Below are 27,860 nucleotides of genomic sequence, written 5' to 3' on the forward strand. Positions count from 1 at the left end.
GTATAAATAAGTGAAAGATTCCCGTTCTCAAAAATATTCATTCCCTCTCATACAAGTAAAATACTAAGTCCAGCTTATTATTTTTTTTCACTCCCACATATATACTCACATATATACTCATCCATAATGTCTAAAGGCAAGGTTTGTTTGGCTTACTCCGGTGGTTTAGATACCTCCATCATCTTGGCCTGGTTGTTGGAAGAAGGCTACGAAGTTATTGCCTTCATGGCCGACATTGGCCAGGAAGAAGACTTTGCCGCCGCTGAGGCAAAGGCCTTGGCCATTGGTGCCACCAAGTACGTCGTTGTTGACGTCAGAAAGCAGTTTGTCGACGCTGTCTGCTACCCGGCCATCCAGGCTAACGCCATCTACGAGAATGTGTACCTTTTGGGAACCTCGTTGGCCAGACCAGTCATTGCTGAAGCCCAGATCAAGGTTGCTGAGGACGAAGGCTGTTTCGCCGTCTCCCACGGTTGCACCGGTAAGGGTAACGACCAGGTCAGATTCGAATTGTCGTTCTACGCCTTAAAGCCAGACGTCACCGTAATCGCTCCATGGAGAGACCCAGTCTTTTTCAACAGATTCGCCGGTAGAAAGGATTTGTTGGAATACGCCGAACAGAAGAACATTCCAGTCGCCCAGACCAAGGCCAAGCCGTGGTCCACTGACGAAAACTTGGCCCACATTTCCTTCGAGGCCGGGATCTTGGAAGACCCAGATGTAACCCCACCAAAGGACATGTGGAAGTTGACCGTCGATCCAACCGATGCCCCAGACGTGCCAGAGGACTTTACCGTATTCTTCGAGAAGGGCTTGCCATCCAAGTTGGTGTTGGCCAACGGCAAGACTTACACCGAACCGGTTGAGTTGTTTATTGCTGCCAACGCTTTGGCCAGAAGAAACGGTGTCGGTAGAGTCGACATTGTCGAAAACAGATTCATCGGTATCAAATCCCGTGGTTGCTACGAGACCCCAGGTCTTACTCTTTTGAGATCCACCCACATTGATTTGGAAGGTTTGACCTTGGACCGTGAAGTCAGAGCCTTGAGAGACACTTTCGTCACTCCAGCCTACTCCAAGATCTTGTACAACGGTATGTACTTTACCCCAGAAGGTGAGTACGTCAGAGCCATGATCCAGCCGTCCCAGAACACGGTCAACGGCCAGGTCAGAGCCAGATGTTACAAGGGTTCATTGCACGTTTTGGGTAGATCTTCTGACACTGAGAAGTTGTACGATGCCACTGAGTCCTCCATGGATGAGTTGGAAGGCTTTTCTCCGGAGGACACCTCTGGCTTCATTGCCGTCCAGGCCATTAGAATCAAGAAGTACGGTGAGGCTGTCAGAGAAAAGGGCCAGACCTTGACCTTGTAAAGGCGTTTCAGTGCCGGGGTACTTCCCAGGGACGGAGCAGCCTCTTGATGAGCCTGCCCCATGACATGTATATCTTCAATGTATCACATGTGCTCGCTCTTTTAAATGACTAATCAAATCTTTCACGTTTCGCCGGTTGTAGGTTGCCTGTTCTCTTGCCAGCCTCCTGGATTCTCTGCGCAAGTCGCAGGGTTAGGTTTTCTCTTCTAGGTTTGGCTTTTAAAGTATTTTGAGAGGACGTGATTGGTATTAACCGTCCTTATTTAATTGCATAATAGAGACTAAGCTGTGGGCCAAGGGTAACAGAACGATACTGGGTGGTACAGCCAACGGAAGCTTTGGGAGTATTCGGTCAGTTAATGCTTGTTAACATTTTTCACGTGACAGCGCTAAAACCATTGATAGAAATTGTAATCATATCACGTGATAGGTTTCATAGGGGCAATGTTTTGATTGTTTCATTAGTATGCGAAAAAAAATAAGCCAGAAGGATGGGCAAAATTAGAACGAAAGTTGGTTTTAAGGTCTCAAATATTCAAAGTTCGTAGACATTATTGTATGCATCTGGCCCTGCTACAACAATAGGACAGGAACGAGAGGTTCATAGAGAAACTATGCTAGGACGCCAGTCTGGCATGAAATCTGGCTTACTGTATGAGTTTTCTCCGGCCATATTAAGATATAATCTCACTTACCTGTATGCACACCACAAACGTGTCATCGGAGGTCTACTCTTTATTCTAGAAAACTCTGGTTCACAGCATTGAACCAATGTTATTTTGTAAAAGGCCTGTCAAAAAAAAAAAAAAAATGCCATATCGCTACAAATACCTTTTCAGCTTCCCTGACGTCACTGGTCGTCTGCCTGCGAATTTTCTGCAGAACTGGGCACGTGCAACGTCCCCTCCCAGAATCCTCGTCCTGGGCGCTAGGACCAGATGTGCGCATGGCATATTTTTACGGCCGCTGGGGCGTTCCCTTCTTCCTGCGCAACACACACTACACGCCCCATGCCGCCCAAATCCAAACTTTCGTTGGCCATAGCGAATGCAGACCTCAACGTGACGGAGGGCTTCGAATTCAGCCTGTTTGGCAAAGGGAATCGTGCGGAGAGCGGGTCCCAGCCCCACAAGCAGCAGCTGCACAACCACCATCACAGCCACCACCACCACAACCACCACAAGCGGCGCGAGGACTCCGACACTTCATTTTCGCTGTCAGATGAAGATGAGCCCAATAACGAGGAGGACCGCGACGACTACGTGCCGGGCGGGTACCATCCGTGCTTTAAGGGAGAGACATACCGCGACGGACGCTACACGTTGTTGCGCAAGTTGGGCTGGGGGCATTTTTCCACCGTCTGGCTAGCGCGCGACAATGAAAAGAACCGCCATGTCGCGATGAAGGTTGTGCGCAGCGCGCGCCACTACACCGAAACGGCGCTCGACGAGATCAAGCTCTTGGAAAGAAGCGTGACATCCGACCCGCACCACCCAGGTCACCGCCATGTATTGGACCTCCTCGACACGTTCTACCACCTGGGGCCCAACGGGCGCCATGTAGTGATGGTGTTTGAGGTGCTAGGCGAGAACCTCCTCGAGTTGATTCGCCTCTACCGCCACCGGGGGATCCCGCTCGCGTACGTCAAACAGATTGCGAAGCAGTTGTTGGTCTCGCTCGACTTTTTACACCGCGTATGTGGGATCATCCATACGGACTTGAAGCCGGAGAATGTGTTGATCGAGATTGGGGACGTTGAGCAGATTGTGAATACCATCACGGTTCAGGAACAGGAGGCGAAGCTCCAACGCCGCTTGTCGCGGAAGTCCAAGGAAGCGTCGCCGGTTGCCATCGCGACACCCGACTTTTCCATCGATTCGCCGATTCTCAGACGTCCCAGACGCCACACTCTCATTATCGGCTCACAGCCTTTGCCCTCTCCGTTGCAGTCGTTCCGGCAGGCACCACTCGTGCGGGCCAACTCCATGGCCTCCGGGTCGCCAATGGTGAACATGGCTAACCAGATTCCTATTCCGACGGCCCACGACACCACCGACCCGACCCTCGAGTCGTCTCTCACTTCCATGTCCATCACAGATAGCCTTCCGGAACAGCTTGAGCCCTCGCCGCTCGCAGCGTCCGAGGAGGCGCAGCTCAGCGTGAAGATCGCGGACCTCGGCAACGCGTGTTGGACAAAGAAACACTTTACCAACGACATCCAGACGCGGCAGTACCGCTCACCCGAGGTGTTGTTGGGCGCTGCGTGGGGTTGCTCCGCGGACGTGTGGTCATTCGCATGTTTAATCTTTGAGCTCATTACCGGCGACTATCTCTTTGATCCGCATTCGGGCAACTCCTACGGAAAGGACGACGACCACATTGCGCAGATCATTGAGTTGATGGGCCCAATCCCTGACAACTTGTTGAACACAGGAAGACACGTGCGCGAGTTCTTCAACTCGCGCGGCCAGTTGCGCAAAATCTCCAAATTGAAGCCGTGGGGCTTGCAGTTGGTGTTGACAGAAAAGTACAAGTTTAGCGACCTTGATGCAGCCGAGATTACCGACTTCCTTTCGCCGATGTTGAACTTGTCCCCCGAGAAGCGTGCGGACGCAGGGGGGATGGTGAACCACCCATGGTTGAGCGACGCGATTGGCTTGGAGAATGTAGTTTTGGAGCGGCCATTGGCGGGTTCGGGCGAGGATATTGAGGGGTGGTCGAAGGAGGTGAAGTAAACCCTGAAAGCGTGGTTCCCGTTGCTGTTTATGGATTTTCAGTCTCTGGATTCCGGGTAGTTATGTGGCCGCTCCCTATTCTTTGTGAATGTTCTCGTTGCCGGGCGTATCTTGTATTTATAATTGTATTCTTTGTATTCTATTGTTTTATATCTGCATTCTCATTTCAGTGCCAACTGTATTCGTCGTTCCCTTCCCTTTTGTCGTTAGCATAATCTGGGGTGGATGATACAACCTGGTTCTGCTCTATATCAGAGGGGTCCGTCAGCGGGGATTGCTTTCTGGTACAGATGAATTGTGAAAGAATGGTCAGGTAGGGGCGAATAGCAAAAACCAAGCTCGACTTTTATTAAATATTGGGTTAATCTGGTATCTGAAACTGTTATATGGTTGCTTTAGCTTGTTTTAGTTGTGAACCCTTTTTGGTGTATATATTCCTTATTAGTTAAAGGTTCAGTCTAGGTTAGTCTGTTGAACGAGCATTAGATCAAATCTTCTGGTTGTAGTCTAAAGTATGGTATTTTGGATAGACATAGTAATTGTGTCGGTACTATTCCCCCTTCAATTGAGAATTAGCCAACCACGATATAAACATATTGAATAAACATATTGAATAAACATATTGGATAAGCAGTTACTGCATTTGAGTTGGCGCTTCTTACAGATAATTTACATAATCTAAGATAAACAAAATTTGTTAGACTTAAAAGATGAAAAAAAAAATGAATAAAAAAATAAAAAAAATAAAAAAAATAAAAAAAAATAAACCCATAAGGGAAATCTTGCTGGAAGCATACATAAGAAACCGAATAAAAAAAATTGTGCCCATAGTCATTATCATTAACAATAGGCTACCCCCTATTGTTCATATATAATGATTCCGGTCAGCAGTTCAAAGCTTCGTCGGCCCAAGTCGGCAACACAAACGCGGCCTCGTGGACTCTCTTGTTGTAGTACCTCAACAACTTCTTTTCCTTGGCATTGTCCCAGACATGGATTGGCTTCTTGACGTTGGCGTCCTTGTCCTTGGAACAGACCATAAATCCAATCTGCCCAGACGGGTAGGTTGGGATGGTGGTGTAGGCGTACTCAACCACTGGGAAAACCTCGTGGCAAGCCTTCTTCAAATCCTGGATGATCTTCAAGTGCAACCAGATACTCTCGGCTTGGGTGGTAATGACACCCTTTTCGGTCAAGGCAGACTTCAACAACTCAAAGTACGGCTTCTGGAACAACGATTCGGCCGGGCCCTCTGGGTCGGAAGAGTCGGTGATAATGACATCGAAGGTGTTCTGGTAGTCTGCCAAGAACTGGAACCCGTCACCGATGTGGACCTTGACCTTCTCGTGGGAGTAAGACTGGGCCATGTCTGGCAAGTACTGCTTGGAGACGCGGATGACAGCCTCATCAATGTCACACAAGACAGCTTCCTCCACACAATCGTGCTTAACAACCTCCCTCAAGACACCACCGTCACCACCACCGATAACCAAGACCTTCTTTGGGTTTGGGTGGGAGTTCATGGCCAAGTGGGTGATCATCTCCTGGTAGGAGAATTCGTCTCTCTCGGTCGCCTGGATGGCACCGTCCAAGACAAGCACATTGCCGTAGTTGGTGGACTTGAAGACGAGAACGTCCTGGTACTTGGACTGTTCGACGTGAAGGATCTTCTCCACCTTCAAGGACATGGCCAGGCCTGGCCACATGGTGTCAGAGATCTCGGCAAACCAGCCGTCCTTGACCATTGGGTGAGTTAATTCAGCAGACATGTTGTAATTGAATAGGGAAAATATCAACTGAAAGGATCGGTGTGCTTAACCCCTACTTTTATATCTCGGCAGTGACACAGGTTTGCCAAAATTTTTCGTCGCTCGGAACGTCAAGCTGAGGACCCGGTCTCGGAATACCCGAGTCTAGAAAAACGGTGCGTTCCCCCCTACTAACGCACCTCGTGCAGCTGCTTCGACAAGTCCCCGGGACGACCGGAAAATGAAGATCGACACCGCCGGGCGCATGACTGCTAGTATCGGGCAAAACGTCCGACTCCACTCTGGGCATGTGCGCAGGATGTATGATGGTTTATCTGATTGGTCAGGGTCTCGTTTAGGAGAGCTGATCCAACATGCGGGGCCACCACGCTCCTAGATTCAATGGAGCGACGTTTAGCGAACAATGACTAAATCTCGGGGTCCTAGAGGAACTCTGACAGGCTCAATCCCCATCTGGCTCCCATCTTCTTTGTTGGACCAACCATCTTTGGCGTCTTGCTTATAATGCCGCACAGATCTGCCTTTTTTCATCTCACAATACTATTTTATTGTCTGATTCGCCCAGTATCGTAATATTTACTGACACTAACCTGTATATTTTCATCCTCAAAAACTACAACTCAATAAAGGGTGTACTCAAATAACCCCACAGGTCTGAAGTGCACCTTAGTGGGGATACAACTAAAGTCTCAAGACCAGACTCGCGGCAGCTTTCAACGCTTCAAAGTCCCTAGTGTCATCAGTTTCGGACTCCACTGCGGTGACATGTTGCAACACCTTGGCCGCAATAAACTTGGAATTGTTGTACAAGGCCTTCTTCTCGGGTGGAAGTAAGTCGGATGAGACAGGGTTTTCTTCCACAAGCATGTTAACATACAATTTTTCTAGGAACAGAGCTAAGCTGGCATGTGTAAGTAGCAACGAGGCATCAGTGTGTAAGACCTCGGCCACGGACTTAATCTTGGCCATAATCACGGATGAGCTGATCGTTCCGGTGTCTGGCAACTGTAACACCTCGTTAATCAAAGCATGGGTTGTGACGATCAAGTCAGCCGAAAATGGAGTCTGGGCCGCCTGCAAGCCAATAGTCTTGGACAACAATGCCTGTTCAAGGTTCACAGATTCAGTAGAGAATGCATCGTCCGTCACCAAACTATGGATCGACGCGTTAAAAACATCGGTGACAAATGCTTCCACCCACGAAACATTGTCAATGCATGGCACAAGCTTAGTAAGAACTGCGAGAAGTTGCGATGCGATGGACTGGTAGTATTGACGGTTGTCCGAGACAATCTTGGTCGCCTTGACAAAGGATTGCCAGTTATGCTCAAAGATTTTCGCCAAGAGGATCTCATCCTCAATCAAGAACTGCATCAAATGGAGGGCCTGGTACTGCACCACGTCGTTGAACTCGCCAAAACGTCTAGGCAACGCATCCATGAAAGCATTTTTGTTGGCCCCAAGGGTGGCATTCAAGAACGAGGCTTGTTTCTCCCGCGATGTAATGTAGTTCCCCAAAATAATACAGGCAGCCGATGCAGAGTATGGAGTGGCTATTCCATCGGCGTTGATAATTTCATTAACTGCTAACGGTAATTCGGGCTCATTGGTGTTGGTTGGGAGCGATGAGACGAGCCCGATGGCCGCAAACACCAGTCTATTGATTAAAGTCGCATTCTCAAGTCTATCGGCATCAATCAAGGAAAGCTTGCGGCAGGCTTCGATTAATGTCGTCTGCACGCTGAGAGTCCTGGCTGGATGCATGCTATGAAGCGCTTCATATGCGGAAATGGTGTAGATGGCAGTGGCGACATGTTGCAAACTTTCACTCAACACCTCATCATCCACGATGAATTTACCCTCTCTAACATTCGCTTGATCGATGCCCTTCAACAACACGTCAGCCATGCTCATCAATTCGTCGTCAACGGATAAACTCAAAGTGACATTGGAAAGCCGCGTAGAGAGGTGGTGAATACTTTCTAGCTCACTAGCCAAATCCTCAATCGTGACGTCCATTTCCTGGTACTTTCGATACGTATACACGATTAACGGACTGAACACCTCCATAAGATCGTCACAATTCCATGAAAGAGGGCACTCCTCTTCGGAAGCGCTCTGGGAGATCCTTATCGCGTTTGCAACAGCAACTACCAAGATTGAATTCAAAGCACTGTAGTTCTGCAAATTACTGGATATGTTTTTCCATAAAAACTCCCTCTGGCCCTGAAACGCAAGGTTGGAGTTCAGGCTGTTGTCCGCCGTCAGGTTGATCAAGACCTTAAAGAGAGAAACCAAGATGCCCTCGTGCGTAGTAGAATCAGGCAGGGAAGAGCTCATAATTTCGTTGATAATTTGGACTAAAGAAGGAAGACGGTCTTTGAGCAATGGCGCTTCCCGGCTGTCAGGGTCTCTCAAGGCAACGGATAACGCGTCAAGATTGGGAATATATAGGCCATACTCGTCGGTGGCGCACGGAAGAGCACTTGTAAAGAGGGGGCTCAAAGCCCTAAGATAGTCTTCAACTTTACTGGATCTGGAATCTGACATTATGCCATGCGCTTCTCGAGGAATGGTAGACGTAGCTGGTTTGAGCTCACGGTTTTCAGATCCTCCAATGGATATCTGCAGGATGTAACAGCCTGGTAATTCGATCTTGTATGGGTTCTAAAACTCGCAACTCGATTCGTACACTACAATATTGATTGTAATGTAGAAACACGAGTATTAATAAGGGTGAGTTATTCAATGAAACGGCAACTATTTTAAATTCTTAGGAATATTTTATCTCTAAAATGAATAAACCCTGTGAATTATATACGTATATAATTCTGGTTATATCAAACTATAATATATAACCCAAGATGTAAGTTTACAGACGATTAATATTTATATTGGCAATAAATTTTCTCGTATTAGTTGTTACTATACAAATAGGAAGCTCTGGCTATAGCCCGATAGACATAGCTGACCATCTATATAATACTGTTATCCAAATTATGTGCATGTAGAAACGCTACCCGGAACGGGATTAAGTAAATTCTATTATTCAACAGATTATATCCTCGAGAAAACGTAATTCAAGGATTGCTATCATCTCGGGCAAAGCCTTAATCTTCAAATTAATACATCAGGTTGCATCAGATTATGGATGTGTCATGTGTTATCTCTATCTTCGAAATCATGTGCAAGTAAATCAGCCCATTTAGACGTTACATCTCATCCTGTATTTTGTACCCCGTTGCCGCTCAAAAGTACAATCCAGACATGCATACAACCATGTTTCTCGGATATGGCCGAAAGATACAGTTTATGATTGCTATCGTTTCGGCTCAGTGCAGACTCTTAACCTTAGTTACATTCTATGGCCATCAACTGCATTTACATTGAGAAAATAGCTTTAGCCTTGAACCTTGAAAGCCATTGTAACAATACGTCATTTTACCCTCATTTCCGTGGCTGGACGGATGACCATCAATGACACCAGATTGCTCTGAGCTGACTAGAGCCACTCTTTTGGGGAATCACTCACGACTCACAAGACAAACAACAAGCCTCACGTTACAGGCGGGCCCCCAAGTCTTCCGAGATATATGCAGCGAAGGCTCCGGGTCGCCAGCGAGTGGGGCACTATGCGAGTTTGTCTGTGGAACCTCATTGTGAATTGGGCAGATCTGAAGTGGGGAAGGGTGCGTTATAAGTTTAAAGTTCCAAGGAAAATCAGCTAGTTGAGCGGTGCACCGTCATGGACAGCAGAATTTAATTTTTACCCGTGACAAACTATAATTGGATTATAATTGGATAATTTTAAACCTCTATCTTTCAACGGGCATATTGTTTCGTTGATTAAGGTAGAAAATGCTATTGTGACTGACGAATACCGCTTGGTCAGGCCTTTTTCACCCATGTCCAGCCGCAGCTCTCTGGTAATCTACGCTATCAACGGCATGGAATATCTCCAAATTATGCACCTCCTCCGCGATCGGTAAAACGCACCTGACTATATCAGGCAGATAAAGAGATTCACATGGTACAGATAACTACAGCATTTGTCTATAACGATTCTGCATACTGCAAAACTAGTATATAAGGACATCTTTCTCACTCTCTGTCATGATGGACGAGGCCAGACAACTGCGACACAACTCTTTCCTGTATACACATACGCACCGGTTTCAGTAACAGGGCTTCCTCTATCAAACACAGCCTTACCTTCTCACCGCCTCACTCAAAGTACCCTCTTTGAGTCTCACCTTTCACAATCAGAACTCGCTGTTATATCTGCTCTGATACTTTACCTCTCCAAAAGATGACGTTTATGCAATCTGTTGCCAGCAAGGGCAGACAGTTCGCCCGCAAGTGGTCCACCAGGGAAGGCTTACTCGGCGACTACGACTACAAATACTTGTTTGTGCCTGACATTCCGTTCAAGACAAAGATTATCAAGATCCAGCCCTTCTTTGGTCTCAACTCCGATATGCCGATCGTTCTCGGGTTTATTTTGGGGTTGCAGCACGCATTGTCTATGTTGGCAGGCATCATTACCCCTCCATTGATTATTTCCCTGTCGGCAAACTTCGACACCGAAATCACGCAATACTTGGTTAGTGCCTCGTTGATTGCGTCTGGTATACTTTCTTCGATCCAAATCACCCGCTTCCACATCTACAAGACCCCATACTACCTTGGAACTGGGCTCTTGTCTGTTGTGGGCACCTCCTTTGCGACGATTACGATTGTTGAAAAATCTTTTCCTATGATGTACAAGACCGGTGCCTGCCCTGTTGCTGCCGATGGTACGTTTTTGCCATGTCCCGATGGATATGGGAGCATTTTGGGCACTGCGTGTTGCTGTGCTTTATTAGAAATCGCCTGCTCTTTCTTGCCGGCCAAACTCTTGCAAAAGGTGTTCCCCCCAATTGTCACCGGACCAGTCGTGTTGCTTATCGGTGTGGATTTGATTGAGTCGGGATTCCAAGATTGGGTTGGAGGCTCTGGCTGTGTCGGTGAGATGTGTCCGTCAGCTGGTCCCTCGGTTCCCCACCCATTGGAATGGGGTTCCGCCGAATTTATTGGTTTAGGCTTCTTAGTATACGTATCCATCATCATTGCCGAAAAATGGGGCTCCCCAATCATGAAATCCTGCGCCGTCATCGTTGGCTTGCTCGTGGGCTGTATCGTTGCTGCCGCTTGTAATTATTTCGACCGTTCTGGTATCGACATCGCTCCAGCTGCCACTTTCCTTTGGGTCCATACCTTTAAATTGACGGTGTACGGCCCTGCAGTCCTACCAATGCTAGCGGTGTATATCGTGTTGATGATGGAGGCCATTGGTGATATTACTGCTACGTCAGATGTGTCTCGGTTGCCAGTTGAGGGTGAGGAGTACGAGTCCCGTGTTCAGGGTGGTATTCTTGCCGACGGGTTTAACGGGTTACTTGCCGGGCTTTTGACCATTACGCCTCTCTCTACGTTCGCCCAGAATAACGGTGTTATCTCCATCACCAAGTGTGCTAATAGAGTGGTGGGCTATTGGTGCTGCTTCTTCCTCGTGGTTATGGGAATTTTCTCCAAGTTTGCTGCTGCCTTGGTGGCCATCCCAAAGGCTGTTTTGGGTGGTATGACCACCTTTTTGTTCACGTCGGTTGCTGTGTCGGGTATCAGAATTATCTCGTCCACCAAGTTTTCCAGAAGAGATAGATTCGTGTTGACCGCCGCCATCTTACCGGGCATGGGTGCCACGCTTGTGCCAAACTGGTTCGACAACGTGTTCGCATACTCGGGTAACAACCACGCATTGACTGGGTTTTTCAATGCGATTATACTTGTAATGGAGACTGGTTTTGCCATCACCGGGTTCATCGCTTTGTTTTTGAACTTGTTATTACCCCAGATCGATGATGAAATTGAGGAAATCATCGAAGAAGAGATTATTTCATATAGATCCAGAACCTCTGGCGATGCCGGCTCTTCCTCTGACTGTAGACGGAAAGAAAAGGGCCAACAAATACGAAGAGAGGAGGTCCAGATGAACAGCTTGGAAGGGCAATTGGCCCAGGGCAGCCAATAGATAGGTTTGGCAATGCCTGATATTATTTTTATGACATTGTGTTTATTAATTTATTTCGTTTGCTTCCAACTTCTGGGTTTAAACATAGTTCCTAGCACTAGTGTCAAGAAGATACCTATAATCATGTATTGCGGTAAGTGGACACGAATCTGGCGGAATACCATCTCAATTCGGCTGATGTCATACATCACGACTCGGGGTGGCCAAGTTGGCTAAGGCGCGGGACTGTAATGGTAAATTGAAATCCTGAGATCGGGTGTTCGAATCACCCTTCCGAGATTGTTTTTACCCCTATGGCACTGCTAGAATCGTGCGTGATTTAAAAACATGAGAAGTTGATTCACTTATTTTTCCACTAAAATGGGAGTCATACCACCTTTCTCACTGCTGCTTGGATAACTCAATATTTATGGGTTGTGTTCAAGTTCCTGGGATTTTCCTTGCAGAGCTCCAAACCGCTACATTACTAATGTCGCTACTTATGCAGGTTCCTCTACAGAGCCTAAGATATGACTTAGTGCCACCGTTTTCACCCCTCCGGTTGTTCGTCCTCCAACAATTAACTTGACTTTACCAAAACGCCTCTTACTACACAATATGTGTTATATATACCCGATGACAATATGGCTTCTAACAGCCATCTAGAAACTACAACTCCTGCGCATGCCTGGTGACCTCAGCACCTTGTTGCGATACCTTAACTAAAGCATAAGGGGAGCCAGCAGCTCTGAATTCTGTTGGCTGTCACTTGAAAAATAGTTTTGGAATCACAGGTGACCCTGAGGTACTTACCAAATGACTACTAAGTCAGTATTTCCGAGTCACCTTCCGCTAATAATGTTTTTGAAAATCACATCAAATTATACTAACCCAGGGCTGTCAACGAGTAGAAGATCCGGCCAGCACAGGATCTACCTGCCATGAGATTTCAATTTGGTGCTAATGAATACGGTTTATCCCAGGTTACCTATAGCGGTGGATATAACGTGCTTGGTTAGAGCTTTATGTCTCTGGGGTCCGCGGGCAGCTGCTCCATAAGCGATTACTCCTAGCCGAGTAACGAGAAACTAAGGTGACTTTTAGAATCCTTGGAGGCTAGAAACAGAGGTAGGGTTCAGCCTAGAGGGATAGTAGCAAACGATGGCCAGAGTATTGGAAAGAATTAAAAAGGTCAGGGAAGCTGAGCGGATTAGAAAAGTCCAAAGAGCAGGGCAGGCTAATTCAACAACTGTAACAGGCCCAGCACAATATCCAAACCTACTTGGTGAGCTCTTTTGTTGGACCTCACGGTTTATTTTAATTATCCGGACTAAATTTCCAAAATATCTCTAGTCTCATCCTTGCAAGTAGAGTTCCAGTCTCGTCAGAATCTACTCGCATTTCCTAGCTCTCTTCCCTTTAGGTAAGCCAAAGATCGTTTCAGTTCCAGCTGCAGCGAACGCTGTTTTGTCCAAAAAGTCAGTCTGAACTCATCGAGGATGACGAGCTTAAGAGCTTCAAGATAGTAAATACCATGATCATTGACAAGTGAGAATAAAGACATAATACACAGTTTAACCCCACTTATATCAACTTGTAGCCAGAATCGTACTAAACCAAGTATGCCACTGCCTGCCGGATAATGCCAATCGACAAAGCTTCGAGCAGCCAAGAAATGTTACAATTTACACAAAACGGTTGTTAGTACACGGTCAAATTAGAAATAAATAACGGAAAGGGCGAGAAAAAGTAGGAATACAGCATATTATGCAACAGGAAGGTTAATAAGTGGGATCAAAAAAGGTGCATCTCAGTCCTGCTGAAATGAGTACATACATTAGACATCCGGGGTCTATCCAAGGGGTAGGATTAATGACCCCAGACAATATCAAAACACTAGACATCTACCTTACCGCCCCATCTGCCGCACTTGATATTTCCCTTGACACCATCCAACTTGACTCTGAAGAGCGCTCCACCAAGATCATTCACGTCGCTGGTGTCAACACCATCTTCAGCTGGGATCTTGAGTGAGGCAGTTGTGACAAACAATTCGTCTTTTGCTGGCCCCATGAAGGTACAGGAGGTGACTCTGGCAGCGGGGAACTTGAATTCCCCAACCAACTTACCATCGTAGTCAAAGTGGAGAATGACGTGTGAACCCCAAACGGCAGTGTAAATGTCACCGGTGTCAGTGATGGAGAAGCCATCCAACCCAGGCAAACTTTCCATTGGCACAAAGTCAACGATATTGATATGTGGCTGTTTGTTAGACAAGGTTCTGGATTCGGGGTCGTAGTCGAACTTCCAGATGGTGAAAACAAGGGTATCAGTGTAGAACAAGTGCAGCTTACCGGTAGCTGGGTCCACAAAGAAGTTAATCCCATTGGACATCCCAATACCCTCCAATAACACGTCGACGGACAAGTCAGTGTTGATACGCCACAACTTGGACGTTTCAGACGAGGTTGCAGCGACGTGCTTGTCCATAGAGCCCATAATGTAGTTTCCGTGTGGGTCGATGATACCGTCGTTCATTCTCAAAATTGGGTCAGTAGCAAGCAATGGGAAGTGATCCTTAACAATGAGCTCTTTGGTCTTGAAGCTGGCAAAGCCGAACCCTTGGGTCCAGTTAAGAGCCAAGACGTTGTCGTCCGCGGTGAGCGCGATGGAGCCAATGGTCTCACCCTTACAGCTGATAGTTTCATGGGTCTTGGTAACTTCCGCAATTTGCTCGTCGGTGTATTCAGCGATCTTGTCAGAGTTTGGCAAGAGTTGGATTCTGTGGATCTGGGAGCCGAGAGCATCGACCCAGCACACCGTGTTGTTTCTTGGGTTGTAGCAAGGAGCTTCACCCAACAAGGAGTTGAAGTTAAGGAACGGCTTTTTAATGGAAACAGACTTCATAGTTGAGATAAGTAGGAAGTGTAAAGTTGAGAAGTATTATACAACAAGACGGATGCAGATATATAGGCATCGTCGACAGGGGGTGATGTAGGCGGTAAATCTTCCAAGCGCCGTAGGAGCCGATCAAAGCCAACTTCCGTTTTCTCATGCATCCACCGCAGTGGTGCCGCACTAGTGCGAATCTTGGCCATTGTACAAATGGAGATAAATATTTCCGACCCGACATAGTCCGTAGGTGAATTGGGCACCTTTTTGGTATACTATCTGCCCACAGCGTGACTTCCGGTTGTATCGTAGAAGCATGGATATACGTTCTGGGCCGTGGTTTCTCCCCATACAAGCCCAAGGTGATTATACCTAAGCAGGTGGCCCTGGTTCCACCTCGCGGCTAGCTGACACTTAAATATTAGATTCAACATAAACAAAAAGCAAGACAAGAAACAAGAAGGTGAAATGAATAATAAATAAAAAAAAAACAGATGAATGAAAATCGGATCATGACTAGAATTGCTTTAGTTTTTATCTAGCTGGACTTTTGTGAATCCACACGGGCTAGAGTTGGACAAGAGACTCTACAAGCTGTGCTTCGGATGTATTGTGACTAAAATGATCTACTCCCTGTTATGTCCCGATGCATGCGTCACGTCCAAACCTTACGTTTGTTAAGCTAACGTGGCTAAATTTCGAGAGCCCTCATCCGGTGGCATGTGGATAGCTGCGACACGTCACACTCAGATATTCGAGTGTAAAGCATTTCAAGTGGTATATGCTATGAGTTTTATATCGGCATTGCCTTTGACCGATCAACAGAAACAGATTGTTGGTTTCTGGGGGGTGCATATCTGCGAGCTGTATGCACCGTATTCACGGGCGTAATTTTCAAACGCTGCATACGTGGCACATTACCTCCGTGTCTCAAATTGCTAAAAGCAAGGGTTTCCGAGGGCCCTACAGCAATATCTAACTCAATGAGCACCGACTTGGTTCTCATGTAGAAATGTGCATTTAAAATTGCGCATTGCATCGCAAAATGCCGTGCTGACACGCAGATTTAGATGACAACCAGAGTTGCTGGCACATGCGAATGTTTATATATCGCATGGGATTGCAAGGAGTTAACCCAAGGCTCGTCTAGCTACGCTGTCTTCATGCGTTAGGGTTTTTATTCTTATTTCCCCGCATGCGGAGACGGGTCAATGTTTCATACCGTCTACGCAATATTTACGCAACCTTGCAGTTTGAGTCAAAGCTGTATATGTGAGAAGCGTAAGGAACCTTTGAGAGCATGGAAAGACTTCAACCCAGTAGGGTAAGGTCACACCTTCGGTTTTAAGCCGCAGGACACCCCCCCAATAGTTTGGAGTAGAGACAGAAGCCTTTGCCCGGAATTTAGTTCGCTACAAATAGATATTACCAAATAGTGTATTAAATATCATAAAGATGTATAAGGTGCGAGCAAAGTGCCCGCACTAGAAGGCGTACTCTACAGATGAACAACGCTTAGTCCATTTCAACATCGTTGTTTTCGGCAGACTTGGCCTTTTCACGGTCAGCGGCAATCTTCTCCAACAAAGAGCTCTGCTGGGCAGCCTCCTGCTTGGATCTGTACGCCTGCTTCTTCTCCTCTTCGGCAGCGAGGAAACGGCCACGGATTACGTTACCAATGGAAGCAAGCTCCTCGTACTTGGCAATGTACTTACCCTTGGTGGATTCGTAGCCTTCGTCGTACAACCAGTCTTCGGCCTTCATCAACAACCCGGAGAGCTTTTCCTTCTCTTCGGCCGAAGCGAACTTAGAGTACTGCTCGTCGATCTTACCTCTCAACTCGTAGATGTACTCTTCCAAAGCGTTCTTGCGGTCTTCGGTATCAGCAATCAACTTGTCTTGGGTGGTCAAAGTGGCTTCCTTTTCAAACAAACCGGCAAGAGCGGCTTCGCCAACGGACAAGGATTGCTCAACAATCTGCAAGTCGGCCTTCTTAACCAACTTCTTGACCTCTCTGTACTCTGGTTCGTCATCTTCCTTGGCTTCTGGGTTGTCAACCAACTCTTGGACGATCTTTTCTTCCAAGGTGTAGGCTTCCTCGATAGTGTAGAACCCGGATGGGTCGTTTCTCAACTTGAGCTTGGTGGCAACGGATTCTTCACCGGAAGCAACTTCAACGCCCTTGACGGCCCACTTGCAGATGAATGGGTTGGTGCCGGTTGGCAATTCCTCGGACTTTGTGTACTTGGCTTCGACTTCGAAGTCGCCAGTTCTGTGCAAAGTAACAACCTTGGTGGATGGGAACAAGCCACCGGATGGGAAAACCTCCATGTGGTCAGTGTCCTCAACCTGCTTGTCCCAGAAGTAGGAAACGGTGTATGGGTTGCAGTCTTCGAACTTGAATGGGCGGACTCTCAAGGTTGGGGAGTGCATGGCGCAGATGAAAGCGGCACCGCGGGCAATGGCTTCGTCCTGGTTCAAGGTGAAGGACAATTGCTTACCAAAGACCTCGGTAAGTCTGGTCTTCAAGGATGGAACACGGGTACAGCCACCGATAACCTCGATGGTGTCAATGTCTTCAACAGTCAAGCCAGCAGCCTTCAAAGCAGCCTCGACTGGAACGTGGAGACGGTTGAGCAATGGCTGGACGTACTCTTCCAACTCATCTCTGGTCAACGAGGAAGACACATCCACATCGTTCATGACCGATTCGACGGAAAATGGCGCGGTAGTGTTGGCAGACAAGACCTTCTTCAATTTTTCGGCGGCCGCGAGGATTCTGGAGTAGGCCTTGGCATTCTCGTGGACATCGATCTTGTACTTGGTGACAAACTCCTTGGCAAAGTGCTCGGCAATGGCGTAGTCAAAGTCACGGCCACCGAAGTGCTTGTCGTAGGCAGAGCCCAAAACCTTTAATTCACCGCGCTTGACAGCACAGATAGAGACGGTGTACGTGGAGTGGCCAATGTCAACGAAGGCAATCTTCTTTGGCTCGTCCTCTGGCAAGTCGTTCGCCTTGAAGACACCATAACCGACAGCGGCGGCAGTGACCTCGTTGACAATTCTGACTGGGTTCAAGCCGGCAATCTTACAGGCATCAGAGGCAGCACGGCGCTGTTCCTCGGTGTACCAGACTGGAACGGCAAGGGCAATGTCGGAAATGGTCCCCTTGACTTCCTTGGCAGTGATAGCCTTGATCTTGTTAAGGTACATAGCGTAAAGCTGAGTGGCGGTGAATTCTTGCTGCTCGCCGGCGAATCTGACCTTGGCGGCAACCTGGCCATCCTTAGCAACCAATGGGGTGGTGGCGTACTTGGCTTCGGTTGGGAAATCTGGGTGGTCAACGGTTAAACCAAGGATGCGCTTGACATTCTCAACGGTGTTCTTCAAGTTGGAGGTCTGCTGGTTCTTGGCAGATTCACCGATGAAACGGTTCTTGTTACCGAAAGCAACCAAGGTTGGGGTAGAGCGGTTGGAGACTTCGTTGACGATGACGTCAATACCTCTGTTACGCGCACAGGCGATGATAGAGTTGTTGTTACCTAAATCGAGACCAAATGGAACGGACATTTTGTTGTATTTTGGATGGGGAAGAAGAGAAAGGTGAATTCGCGGAAGCCAACGGCGATTAATATACCGACGTGAAAATAGGCGCCGGCTGTTGGGTGAAAAAAAAAAAAAAAAGGAGAAAAGAAAGAAAAACTGTCACGTGAGAGAAGGTGCTGGAAGGTGCTGGAAATGAAGGCGTGAAATTGTGGTTACCACGCCAAAAGAATCCCTATTTTCTCGTTCTTTTTTTTCTATTGCAACCAGATATATTTCTAATAAAGATGTCCAAAAGGGATAAATAAAGAGGGTGTAATTAGCACGACAGTGGATGAGCGCTTGTTATGGCCAGATCAGGTATAACACAGTGCAGGAGAGATCATAGTTATGCTTATGTAAGCATAGAGGAATGCCACTTGGTCACAGAGGGGTTTTATGCAAGATGGTGTTGCCAAGTGTGGGAAGCGTTAACGGGCTACAAAGGAATGTATGTTTTGCCGAAATTCCACAACAACACACGATTATTTGACTCAGAAATAGATGATAAATACGCTGTTAAAAGGGGAGATTATACGTGGACTCTGGGATAGGAAAAGGGAGTGTCTTAAATGTGGCAAAGGCTGATCAATTGTGCAATTCTTGGCTGGTGTACGTGACACGGTTGCAGGTTTGGCACCGGCAGGAGCGAGAGCCAATGGTTCACTAGTCACGTACATCAGCCAAGAATTGCACGATTGATTAGCCTCTAATATTATACTTACAATTAAATAAAAACCAAGATTGGCTTTTAGGCGGATGGACCGGGTTGTTGAGTGTGGGATGTCAGGTTTTATATATGGTACTTGCAAACATTATGGTTGGCCTGGAGCACGTAGGATAATCCAAAATTTTAACCAAATTTACATCACACTCTTGCCTTAAGTTGTTGGCTTTGTGAATAACTTCTGGTATTGCCGATTATACAAGAGATACTCCTTTCGGCATCCTTATCCTTTATTATATTTCATTCTATTCGATATATTTTGTATTAACTGTCTTTTTGTCAGCTCAAAATAGCCATCAACGTCTGCCAGCCGGGGCTCTGCACTACTTGCAAATAATCCTCATACTTACCCGACTGTACAAACTTACCCACCAACCCAAACTCTTCGCCAGACAACACGTCCATGGACTGCAAGTGCGCCAAGAGATGGAAATCCTTCAAACCAGCACCATCACCCACGTCACTGCCCACCTGGGCCCGAATATCGCGGATCTCCTGTGCTACCCCCACATGCCCTCTGTACTCGATCGGGAACTTTTTCTTGCTCGCAAACATCGGCTCTGGGTTTTCTGGGAAGCCGTGGGTCAAGGACACCAACAAGTACTCCACTGGGAAGGCCGGTTTGGCGTTCTCTTTGACAACAAGGTTGTACTCATTACGCTTTGAATAAAAGATTTCCGGTACATATCTTTTGTCGGTAGTCTCGTTAATAAAGGCCATAGACGGGTGGGTGGACCCGGTGACGATATCGGCCTTGGCTAAAGCCTCAGCAGCCTCGCTCACCTGGTACGCGGCAATGTCAATCTCGTCTTTGGCGTTACCAGAAATCACACATGTAACAAACTTGGAAGAGTAGACACCGGACTTTGAGTACTTGGAGACGTTAGGGTTGGCGAGTTGGAAGTTGGCGGCAAGGAGCACTTCTAAGGATGACAAAAAGTACGAGTCCTTGTGGCGTTTACACACCACGCTTCCGTCGCCTTTGCCGGTGTCTAGTAAATCAGTGAAAATAACACCAACTTTGTAGATTCCCAACCTGCTCGCTAACTCATCCACGTGTTTCTCGTCTTCCCACGCCTCTAACTTCAAGCCGTCGCCCTCATTGGTTTGTGGAGGCTCGTAAATCGCCTGTACAACAGCCTTGATCCCTAATGGGACCTTATCGTAGGCTTCATACGTGCCGTAGAGGTAACCGATACGTTGTAATCCGCTGATACGCCAGGCCTCGATGAAATCGTTAACAATGGTGGAATCGCTAAACTCCACGTGGTCCACCATACGGAATTGCTGCAACTGCAAGGTGATAGCGGAGGGCACACACTTGGAACAGATACCTCCCGGGTAGGGTTTGTGGCCATTGCGACACTGGAAGTCTACCGTAAAGTTGGAGGCATCGAGTGGAGGCACGTAGCTCGTTCCCTGGCCGCCTGTGGAGTGGCCATCCGCGTTCTTGCCATCAAGGAGCTTCTTGAGCTGAGCCGTAAACGATATGTGCTTGATCTTGTGTTCTTCCTGGTAGATCTTGCTCCAGGGCGGAAGTGGGGAGCAGTATTCGCACATACCCCCGTCGTTGTGGCGGCAGAGGCGCGACTTTGGCACTGGGATTATACCTGTTTGCAGTTGGAGAAAGTCGTCCACCGGGAGCTGGGTGACTTTGAGCGGCTCTGATACCTTTGAGATGCCTGCAATAGCTACCGAAGGGGCAGAAACGCCATTGACCGGCGTGCTGGATGTGGCAGCATCCGCTGGATAGGTTACAAACAACATGTCGCCGTGTTTGAATCCCAAATCAGTGACGGTCTTTCCACATAGCCCAGCAGCAAGTTCTCCTCTGGCGCTCTGGGAATTGCTGATGTAAACTTCCGCAAGACTGGGCGCTTTGATGTGGTTCTTGAGCAAGTCTTCCAACGGGAGCAAGAAGTCATCAGTGGGCTGTGTCGGGACACGGAACATCCCATCTTTGGTGCGGAAACGGAGTAGCATAGGAATGGTGGTCTATAGAGGTGATTCAAGTATATCAGGTCCTGTCGGGTGGAGAGCAAATGAGGAGTGACAGAGCTCAGAAAGCGGTGCCACCTAAATTGAATGGAAGCCGTCACTGCGATAGTGGGGTTATGTGCCCGTGCGGCTCTTATTCTTTCCCCAAGCTTCGGGGGTATTCTACGGGTTGGGAACCTGCAGATTGGGATTCACGGTATGGGGGAGTAGATGAAACATGAGTTAGATAGTATATGAAGTATCTTGGCGGTTTACACTTTGCAGGGATGTCAATTTAATTTGGCCTTTTCACCAAGTTTTTGAGTCTTGAATCATACGCTTGGGGAGGGTTTAGCTAGAGGCAATATGTAATTTACACTGTAACCTATTATTCATGAAATTACGGTCAGTGGTTCCAGTTTCTATGCCCCAGATTATTTATATTCAAAGCTTTATTCCAGTGCTATGTGAACTGATGTAAATTTGCAAGTTTTCTATGAATGCTTAGGCAAAAATGTAAATATGCTGCACTCCTTGTGAACCTCCTGTTGGCGAAGTACCCCCTAGAGTGACGAAGCGAGTACTACAAAGTTTCTTATGGTAGGATATTTTCTGTTTATTTATATACTAGGTCAATGAAGGCATGGATAACGAAATTTGTCGGAAAATTACACTATAATTGGCGGGTGGTAGGAATACAGTCAATTTTAGGTTATCTCGCACAATGCTGCTTCTTCCTTCGTAAACGGAATACTCGTATATTGAGACCATTTGCGTCTTCCCCTCCCCCCTGGATTGCCAATAACTCTCCCAAGTTCAGGCCTTGTGTTTTAAATAAAAATAGATTTTACGAAAGTAATTTGGCCATTCCGTCAGTACACAACTTGCCTCGCAATATAAACTGGTCATTATTGTAAACTTTAAACAAGGTCAGTTCCCCCCGGAACCTGCATACCGTTTCCACTCATAGTCTAGTGGTCGTAGATGTAAACGTAGTATTGCACCTTCAACTTCCCCTCGGTATCCCTGAGGAATCTCCCTCTGGCAATAAAAATCTCGTCGTTGACCCATTTGTACTCCTCCTCAACCTTACCATCCAACGTAAACTTCGGGTTGGCGGTGATGTAGCCCTCTTCAAATTCCATATGAGATTCGCCCTGGTTGCCTGCAATCGCAGCAGCCTTGCCTGCCATCTCAACGACACCGCTGTAGGTCATGTACACACCAGCGCCAGAGGGGGTCCGCAAGTAAATCTTGCAATCCAAGGTGGTTCTGGTGGCTCCGGCAGCGGTGGACAAATCATCAAAACCAAACAAAATCTCAGTCTCAAACGGGTAGTTGGTGTCCAAAGACTTGACTGAACCACCAGTCAACTTTACCACAACAAGGTTCTGGGTGGCATTTTGCACCACTGGAATGGCTTCTCCAGCGTCAAGATGGACGAAAAGCACGGGCTTTAGCTTAGATTGTAACGGAGCGGTAGTTGGGATTAAAGACATTAAGGGATATATGAATTGAGTCAACCGAGAGGAAGGGAACAGTTGAGAGATCTTGTGTGTGCGACATCCGGCCTTTATACAAGAGCGCCACCTAATTGAAGGTGCATGCATCACACCGGTTCGTGCGGACAGATTATGCAGTTCCCTCCTAGTTGAGAACGTCCCTGAGATTCAAACCATAAATTCAACCTTCTCTGAGGGGCAATAATCCGGCCCCTCCAACCGCTTACCGGCAGAGTCCAAAACATAAGATTCGGTTAAATATATGCTTTAGTGTGGAAGCATGGACCCCGCCATGGCATCATCTGTCGGGCGTGACTGTGTCCCATGCATATGATATGTCAGCATTCACGGCTTGCCATGACCCGGACCTTACGTACGGGTAATGAGCTGTATCTAAGGGTAGTGCTATCAACTCTCTTAGGAAACTGCATACTGAGGCCCGGTATTGTCAAATTTGTAGTACGGCGGATATCATCCTGGATGAGAGTTTGCCTCAATAAAGCTTCCGCACAGTAATCATTTATCCGGCTGCATATGTGCACCTCTAATAGAGCTGTTTTTGTCAGTGTTAATTTTACCCAGCCTCCCTAGCATTAACCCTTACCGAAGTCCTGATCTCTCTATATCAAGCATTTAAGAACGGATACCGGTCAAACTGCAGAGATAGCCCAAGCAGCATTGGGTAAATTCTCATGTCGCCGATAGCGGATCCGAGGGTCACTCCACGTTTAAACTAGGTGTTGCAGGTCCGAACACCTAAAAACCTGCTGCAGAACTTCGACTGCTTCCAATCCCTAACTCTCTTCGCTCTTTCGCCTTGCAGGGATCCTAGACACACCTATACGCGAATCTAACTATATACATAGCATAAACCTAAGCTTAGATGTTATAGTCTCCTGTAACCATTGGAAAATAAAGGAGAGAATCACACTTGAAGGCCTATGATCATGTCACGTGATGTTACCCCTCAGTGAGGCATTTCACCATGCATGACTGTTGCTGCATGAAGGATACACAACTCTGAAAAGCTTCTCCGGCTCGGGAATGTAAATACACCATAAAGCCTTGCTTCACTAACCGGGATACTGAAACATTACGTGTTAGCCCTATAAATAAACATTTTCCGCTAAATGTTACAGCAATTACCTGCGTTGAGGACATTCCACACCGTTACCAGGCTTCAACCCGTCAGATCCTGGATTATTCGCACAATGTCCACCAAGCCTAATGCAACTGCCATCAACTCCTTCAACGAGAACAATTTGTTATATGACCAATTGAGACCGAACTTTCCCCAAGTGTTTGTTGACGACTTGTTGGTCGATGCCGGGGTCGCGTCTAGTCCTCGTGAGTACAACCACTCAAAAGTCATTCTTGAGCTCGCCGCGGGGACTGGGAAGTTTACCCGCAATTTGATCGATGCCGGCTGGGGAGCCAAAGGGAGCTCCAACCTTATCATCGTAGAGCCCTCTACCGGAATGTTGGGCAAGTTCCGTGAGAATTTTCCATCGGTAGATGCGCGACTCGGCTCAAGTTACGAGTTACCCATGGCTGACAGCTCCGTCGACGCCATTTTTGTGTCCCAGGGCTTCCACTGGTTTTCTGACGAGCAATCCTTAAAGGAGTTGTCCCGTGTTTTGAAGCCAAACGGCCGCTTTGCCTGCATCTGGAACTTCGACTACCCCTCTGTGCCTCAAAACTTGTCCCACGAAAATACTCCGTATTCCATCAAAACCGACGAGCACTTACACGCACAGGTTTCCCAGCTCATCGCTAATACAGCCGTGAGCAAGACCGCTCCCTACGAGATCTCGCAGCAGGTCTTTGCTACCAATGCCCCGTGGCAGCTCGGTATGTTTCCGATCATCGCCGCCCGCGACACAGTCGTGCCACAATACCGTCACGGAAACTGGCGCACTGTTTTTAACACCTACGAAGACAAATATTTCACCCCTATCCTTAAAGAGGGCTTTTATTTCAGGTTGGATAGGATCGACTGGGACTTGGTTTATCCTTACTGGGAAACCAGATCGTACATTACGTCGCTTCCTGAAACGGAAAAGCTGCAGGTCAAGGCTGAAGTCGAAGCAGTCTTGGAAGCGAAGGTGGATAGAGAGCGGGATATGTACGATGCGAAGGGGATTAAGAGAGTGTTGGGAACCCATTATGTTGTTACCAAGCCGATTTAATGAAGGTTTAGTGCTGTATATGCCTGAAACGTCTACGTCACCGGTTGAACCATTCTCCTAACAAAATACAGGCTTGTATAAAGATCCCAGTGTAGCACTAGAGTAAGAAAGGTGTAACTGGTGGCTCAGATCCGAGAATAACATAGCCCCGTAAATTTAGCCGTTCATGGCCAAGCCTTTAATCGGAGGAATGTAAACCTAAGTGACTGCTGGATTACTAATCACCTCATGACCAACAGTGATCTGACCAGCTCAATCGGCGGAGCATGTAACTTTTACGATGCAATTACAAGGCTGTGCGCGTCAGGCTTGATTTTTTCTCCCCGTCAATGACTCCTTCGAACAGAGATCTCAGGTGTTAAGCACTTTAGCTAATCGCCTTGCATGTTGGTTAAGGTTTCTACAAGTATGATCAAAGTTATAGGTTATTAAATGGAAATGAGGAAAACATAAACAGTCAGGATATCACGTAGAAGCTAATGCTTTTGCTTAAACTCTTCGTCTTCAACCTCCTCAAGGGATGGCTGGCGGGACAATTTTGACGATGACACCTCATCGGCAGTTTCACCTTCAGGTGTTGCAGGTGCAGAAACAAGGACAATGTCCTCTTCATCGATATCCTGAGTAACAACCACAACAGGGGAATTGACGGTTGCTGGTTCAGGGCCGGTGACCTCGCCTTCATCCTCGGCAGCCGCTACAGATGGAGTTGACGCACCAGACGAGGCAATCGATCTTTCAGCGTCATCCAAATTATCCGCCAGGCTGGTGAGGGAATTTAATTCAGCAGATTGAAGGTCTGTGGAAGCGTGCTCGGTATTCTTGGCGGTGGTGCATTGAGATGATTCACATTTACAAGAATCCTTTTCTTGCGTCGATTCCGGCTTTTCCTCTGACTTGGAGGGGACGGCTCCGAAGACAGTGTTAAACAAGAAATCCTCAATCAAGTCAGAAAACTCTTCTTCGTGCTTATCGTTGGTTGCGGACGTTTCTTCGGTCTTTGGAGTCTCTGGCTTACTTTCACGTTCGGACTGGTTAAACTCACCGGCAAACGATAAAACCCCGTTCAAAAATCCTGAAAAAACCTCCTGGAGCCGACCTTCTAATTCTTTGTTGAATTTATCATCCGCCTCTCTCTGGGCGTTTCTTCTAGCAGCGTTAGCGGTCCTCCGAGCGTTCTCTTGCTCACTCCGACTTTTTTCCTGAAGGGCCTTCGCCACCAATTGCTGTCTTTCCACCTTTCTGGCACAAGCAGCATGTTCGTGCCTCTTGGACTCCGCTCTGCTGAAGGCTTGTTGGCGCAGAACCTCAATATTAACGGCACGTGGAACCTTTACAAGCAAGGAGTGGCCCTCAACCAGATAAGTAGTTTGGGATAAATCGTAGTCGCTTGCGTCGAACTGGTAGATCTGGTGGACATTATCACGCTTGGAGATAATCTCTAGCTCGCTAGTTGTTTGTCTTGTAGAGTACTTGATATGATAATCTTCGAACCGATCGGTATATGGCTTGGTTAACTTGACCTGGTAACTGCCATCGGCCAAGTGGTCGGAACTGATTTGGGGAGGAACGTCTTTTTTGGTGACAATCACTCTGTTTGGGGTGGAGGAAGGTCGGGTATATTGAGAGCGGGTAATATGGTTCAAAAAATCGGTAGGATCGAACAATGAAGCTAGAGCACCTGCGGAAGGCGCTGTCGCTTGGAAGTGGCGTTGGCCTGGCACGTAGAAGGCTTGGGGCGTATAAGAGAAGTTCATTGTTTGGTTGTAGTAGGAAAAGGAGGTTGTTATTGATAATAGAACAGGAAAATGGATATGAAAGATGGAAGGAAAACTCACGTTTTTATAGCTCCTTTGGGGGGCAAAAGTGTGAGAGGAGTATAGACAGTGCGTATGCGGGGTCACATGCATAATGTGATGACGCTCTCGAAGCTTCTAGAAAGATGAGACGTAGATCTGTACCACATTTGTCATCAAAGTGTTCACGGTTTTTCCTCGTGCTACCGATCCGAACCATAACAAGAATCCATGCCGTTCTAATTTATTCCTTGTTTGGCTACTGATGCAGGTACTTATTCCATAACTGTTGATGCCGCGTGGCATATGTGCAACGCTGTGGCTTTAATTTGTCAGCTACGGGGTACCTCCGCGCACCACATTCTACCCCCGTCCAACGTACTCAATCGCCATTAGATTTCACAAATTATTGAAACTACACAATCACAGACTTCTATGTAATTTTGAATCATGTTCAGTTGTCTCGATTAGAATCAATACAGACAATGGTAGACAATAAATGGCAGCCCCTCCGGTGAAATCAAGACTGGTGGCTGGCCAGCACTTTAACTACGAACATAGGGGTTGTTTTAGAAGGTATAAATGTATGTGCCATCTGTATTCAACATGCCTGTTATCTACAAACTTTACTATCGTATTTCTCAGCTGTAGCACATTTTCCTGGGTGCAGGGATCACTGATAGAAATTGGATCTTTAGAAATTGGGCATTGTGGCCGAGTGGTTAAGGCGAGACACTCGAAATGTCTTGGGTTTACCCGCGCAGGTTCGAATCCTGCCAATGTCGCCATTTCTTTTTTCATAGGCTTCAGAAGATATATGCAGGATCTTCATAGGCTCCATGAAATGTTACATGGCAGCTACACATTTAATGTATTATATACGTTACATATATTATTTTATTTATGATTCATAAGATATAACTGAGGAAAATTTCCATTGTAAGAATAACTTAATTATTATATATATATATATGCTGTTGAAAGATCCTAAGTCTAAGTCCGCTTATTTCTCGTCCTCATGATTTCTTACTTCGTCGGTGAGCTTGTTGGCACCCATAGAACCAGCAACAGAACCAGCGATGCTACCAACAGTGCCAGCACCAAGCTTTGAGGCAACGTCAGCACCGGCAATACTACCGGCTACGGACGCGGCAATTCCGCCAATGTTATCCAAGTGGGGGTGTTTTTCTGGTTGATTGTTGTCGTCAGACATGATAATAGTTTGAGTTTTAGGGCGAAAAGAATCGTGATTCCGGGGAAGGCTCGAG

The 27,860-nt window shown here is 47.1% G+C and overlaps 12 protein-coding genes and 2 non-coding genes across 14 annotated transcripts; 7 read left to right on the forward strand and 7 right to left on the reverse strand.

Moving 5' to 3' along the window:
- The first annotated feature begins 95 nt into the window (after nucleotides 1-95).
- ARG1 (argininosuccinate synthase) lies at nucleotides 96-1,871 on the forward strand. Its single transcript, XM_019129491.1, has one exon. The coding sequence runs from the start codon at nucleotides 127-129 to the stop codon at nucleotides 1,372-1,374; it is 1,248 nt and encodes a 415-aa protein (XP_018983821.1). The 5' UTR covers nucleotides 96-126; the 3' UTR covers nucleotides 1,375-1,871.
- Nucleotides 1,872-2,384: 513 nt separating this feature from the next.
- Nucleotides 2,385-4,590, forward strand: BABINDRAFT_65165 (serine/threonine protein kinase; the record flags this gene model as incomplete). Its single annotated transcript, XM_019132447.1, has 1 exon — nucleotides 2,385-4,590. One exon carries the CDS (start codon nucleotides 2,385-2,387, stop codon nucleotides 4,107-4,109), a length of 1,725 nt encoding a protein of 574 aa, XP_018983822.1. The 3' UTR covers nucleotides 4,110-4,590.
- Nucleotides 4,591-4,894: 304 nt separating this feature from the next.
- On the reverse strand, nucleotides 4,895-5,872 carry SPE3 (spermidine synthase). The gene has a single exon (XM_019129492.1). It carries the CDS (start codon nucleotides 5,852-5,854, stop codon nucleotides 4,994-4,996), a length of 861 nt encoding a protein of 286 aa, XP_018983823.1. The 5' UTR covers nucleotides 5,855-5,872; the 3' UTR covers nucleotides 4,895-4,993.
- A 532-nt stretch (nucleotides 5,873-6,404) lies between these two features.
- Nucleotides 6,405-8,562, reverse strand: BABINDRAFT_162704 (uncharacterized protein). The gene has a single exon (XM_019129493.1). The coding sequence runs from the start codon at nucleotides 8,426-8,428 to the stop codon at nucleotides 6,560-6,562; it is 1,869 nt and encodes a 622-aa protein (XP_018983824.1). The 5' UTR covers nucleotides 8,429-8,562; the 3' UTR covers nucleotides 6,405-6,559.
- Nucleotides 8,563-9,339: 777 nt separating this feature from the next.
- On the forward strand, nucleotides 9,340-9,648 carry BABINDRAFT_162705 (uncharacterized protein). The gene has a single exon (XM_019129494.1). It carries the CDS (start codon nucleotides 9,356-9,358, stop codon nucleotides 9,539-9,541), a length of 186 nt encoding a protein of 61 aa, XP_018983825.1. The 5' UTR covers nucleotides 9,340-9,355; the 3' UTR covers nucleotides 9,542-9,648.
- Nucleotides 9,649-9,691: 43 nt separating this feature from the next.
- XUT1 (Xut1p) lies at nucleotides 9,692-12,018 on the forward strand. The gene has a single exon (XM_019129495.1). It carries the CDS (start codon nucleotides 10,188-10,190, stop codon nucleotides 11,946-11,948), a length of 1,761 nt encoding a protein of 586 aa, XP_018983826.1. The 5' UTR covers nucleotides 9,692-10,187; the 3' UTR covers nucleotides 11,949-12,018.
- A 123-nt stretch (nucleotides 12,019-12,141) lies between these two features.
- BABINDRAFT_t282 lies at nucleotides 12,142-12,227 on the forward strand. Its single transcript has one exon. It is a non-coding gene; the product is annotated as a tRNA-Tyr (tRNA).
- Nucleotides 12,228-13,550: 1,323 nt separating this feature from the next.
- On the reverse strand, nucleotides 13,551-14,884 carry BABINDRAFT_162708 (SMP-30/gluconolactonase/LRE family protein). Its single transcript, XM_019129496.1, has one exon. It carries the CDS (start codon nucleotides 14,832-14,834, stop codon nucleotides 13,824-13,826), a length of 1,011 nt encoding a protein of 336 aa, XP_018983827.1. The 5' UTR covers nucleotides 14,835-14,884; the 3' UTR covers nucleotides 13,551-13,823.
- A 1,356-nt stretch (nucleotides 14,885-16,240) lies between these two features.
- Nucleotides 16,241-18,478, reverse strand: MSI3 (adenyl-nucleotide exchange factor). The gene has a single exon (XM_019132818.1). The coding sequence runs from the start codon at nucleotides 18,387-18,389 to the stop codon at nucleotides 16,335-16,337; it is 2,055 nt and encodes a 684-aa protein (XP_018983828.1). The 5' UTR covers nucleotides 18,390-18,478; the 3' UTR covers nucleotides 16,241-16,334.
- A 703-nt stretch (nucleotides 18,479-19,181) lies between these two features.
- Nucleotides 19,182-21,386, reverse strand: NPL4 (Npl4p). Its single transcript, XM_019132819.1, has one exon. The coding sequence runs from the start codon at nucleotides 21,109-21,111 to the stop codon at nucleotides 19,408-19,410; it is 1,704 nt and encodes a 567-aa protein (XP_018983829.1). The 5' UTR covers nucleotides 21,112-21,386; the 3' UTR covers nucleotides 19,182-19,407.
- Nucleotides 21,387-22,076: 690 nt separating this feature from the next.
- Nucleotides 22,077-22,604, reverse strand: BABINDRAFT_168237 (uncharacterized protein; the record flags this gene model as incomplete). Its single annotated transcript, XM_019130575.1, has 1 exon — nucleotides 22,077-22,604. The coding sequence occupies one exon, from the start codon at nucleotides 22,602-22,604 to the stop codon at nucleotides 22,077-22,079; it is 528 nt and encodes a 175-aa protein (XP_018983830.1).
- Nucleotides 22,605-23,667: 1,063 nt separating this feature from the next.
- On the forward strand, nucleotides 23,668-24,802 carry BABINDRAFT_162713 (uncharacterized protein). The gene has a single exon (XM_019129497.1). The coding sequence runs from the start codon at nucleotides 23,819-23,821 to the stop codon at nucleotides 24,794-24,796; it is 978 nt and encodes a 325-aa protein (XP_018983831.1). The 5' UTR covers nucleotides 23,668-23,818; the 3' UTR covers nucleotides 24,797-24,802.
- A 417-nt stretch (nucleotides 24,803-25,219) lies between these two features.
- Nucleotides 25,220-27,805, reverse strand: BABINDRAFT_14660 (uncharacterized protein; the record flags this gene model as incomplete). The annotated part of the gene is made up of 3 exons (XM_019127185.1): nucleotides 25,220-26,389; nucleotides 27,012-27,025; nucleotides 27,623-27,805. 3 exons carry the CDS (start codon nucleotides 27,803-27,805, stop codon nucleotides 25,273-25,275), a joined length of 1,314 nt encoding a protein of 437 aa, XP_018983832.1. The 3' UTR covers nucleotides 25,220-25,272.
- BABINDRAFT_t283 lies at nucleotides 27,297-27,377 on the forward strand. Its single transcript has one exon. It is a non-coding gene; the product is annotated as a tRNA-Ser (tRNA).
- Nucleotides 27,806-27,860: the final 55 nt, after the last annotated feature.

Source organism: Babjeviella inositovora, assembly GCF_001661335.1.
Source record: "Babjeviella inositovora NRRL Y-12698 unplaced genomic scaffold BABINscaffold_10, whole genome shotgun sequence".
NCBI lineage: Eukaryota > Fungi > Ascomycota > Pichiomycetes > Serinales > Babjeviella > Babjeviella inositovora.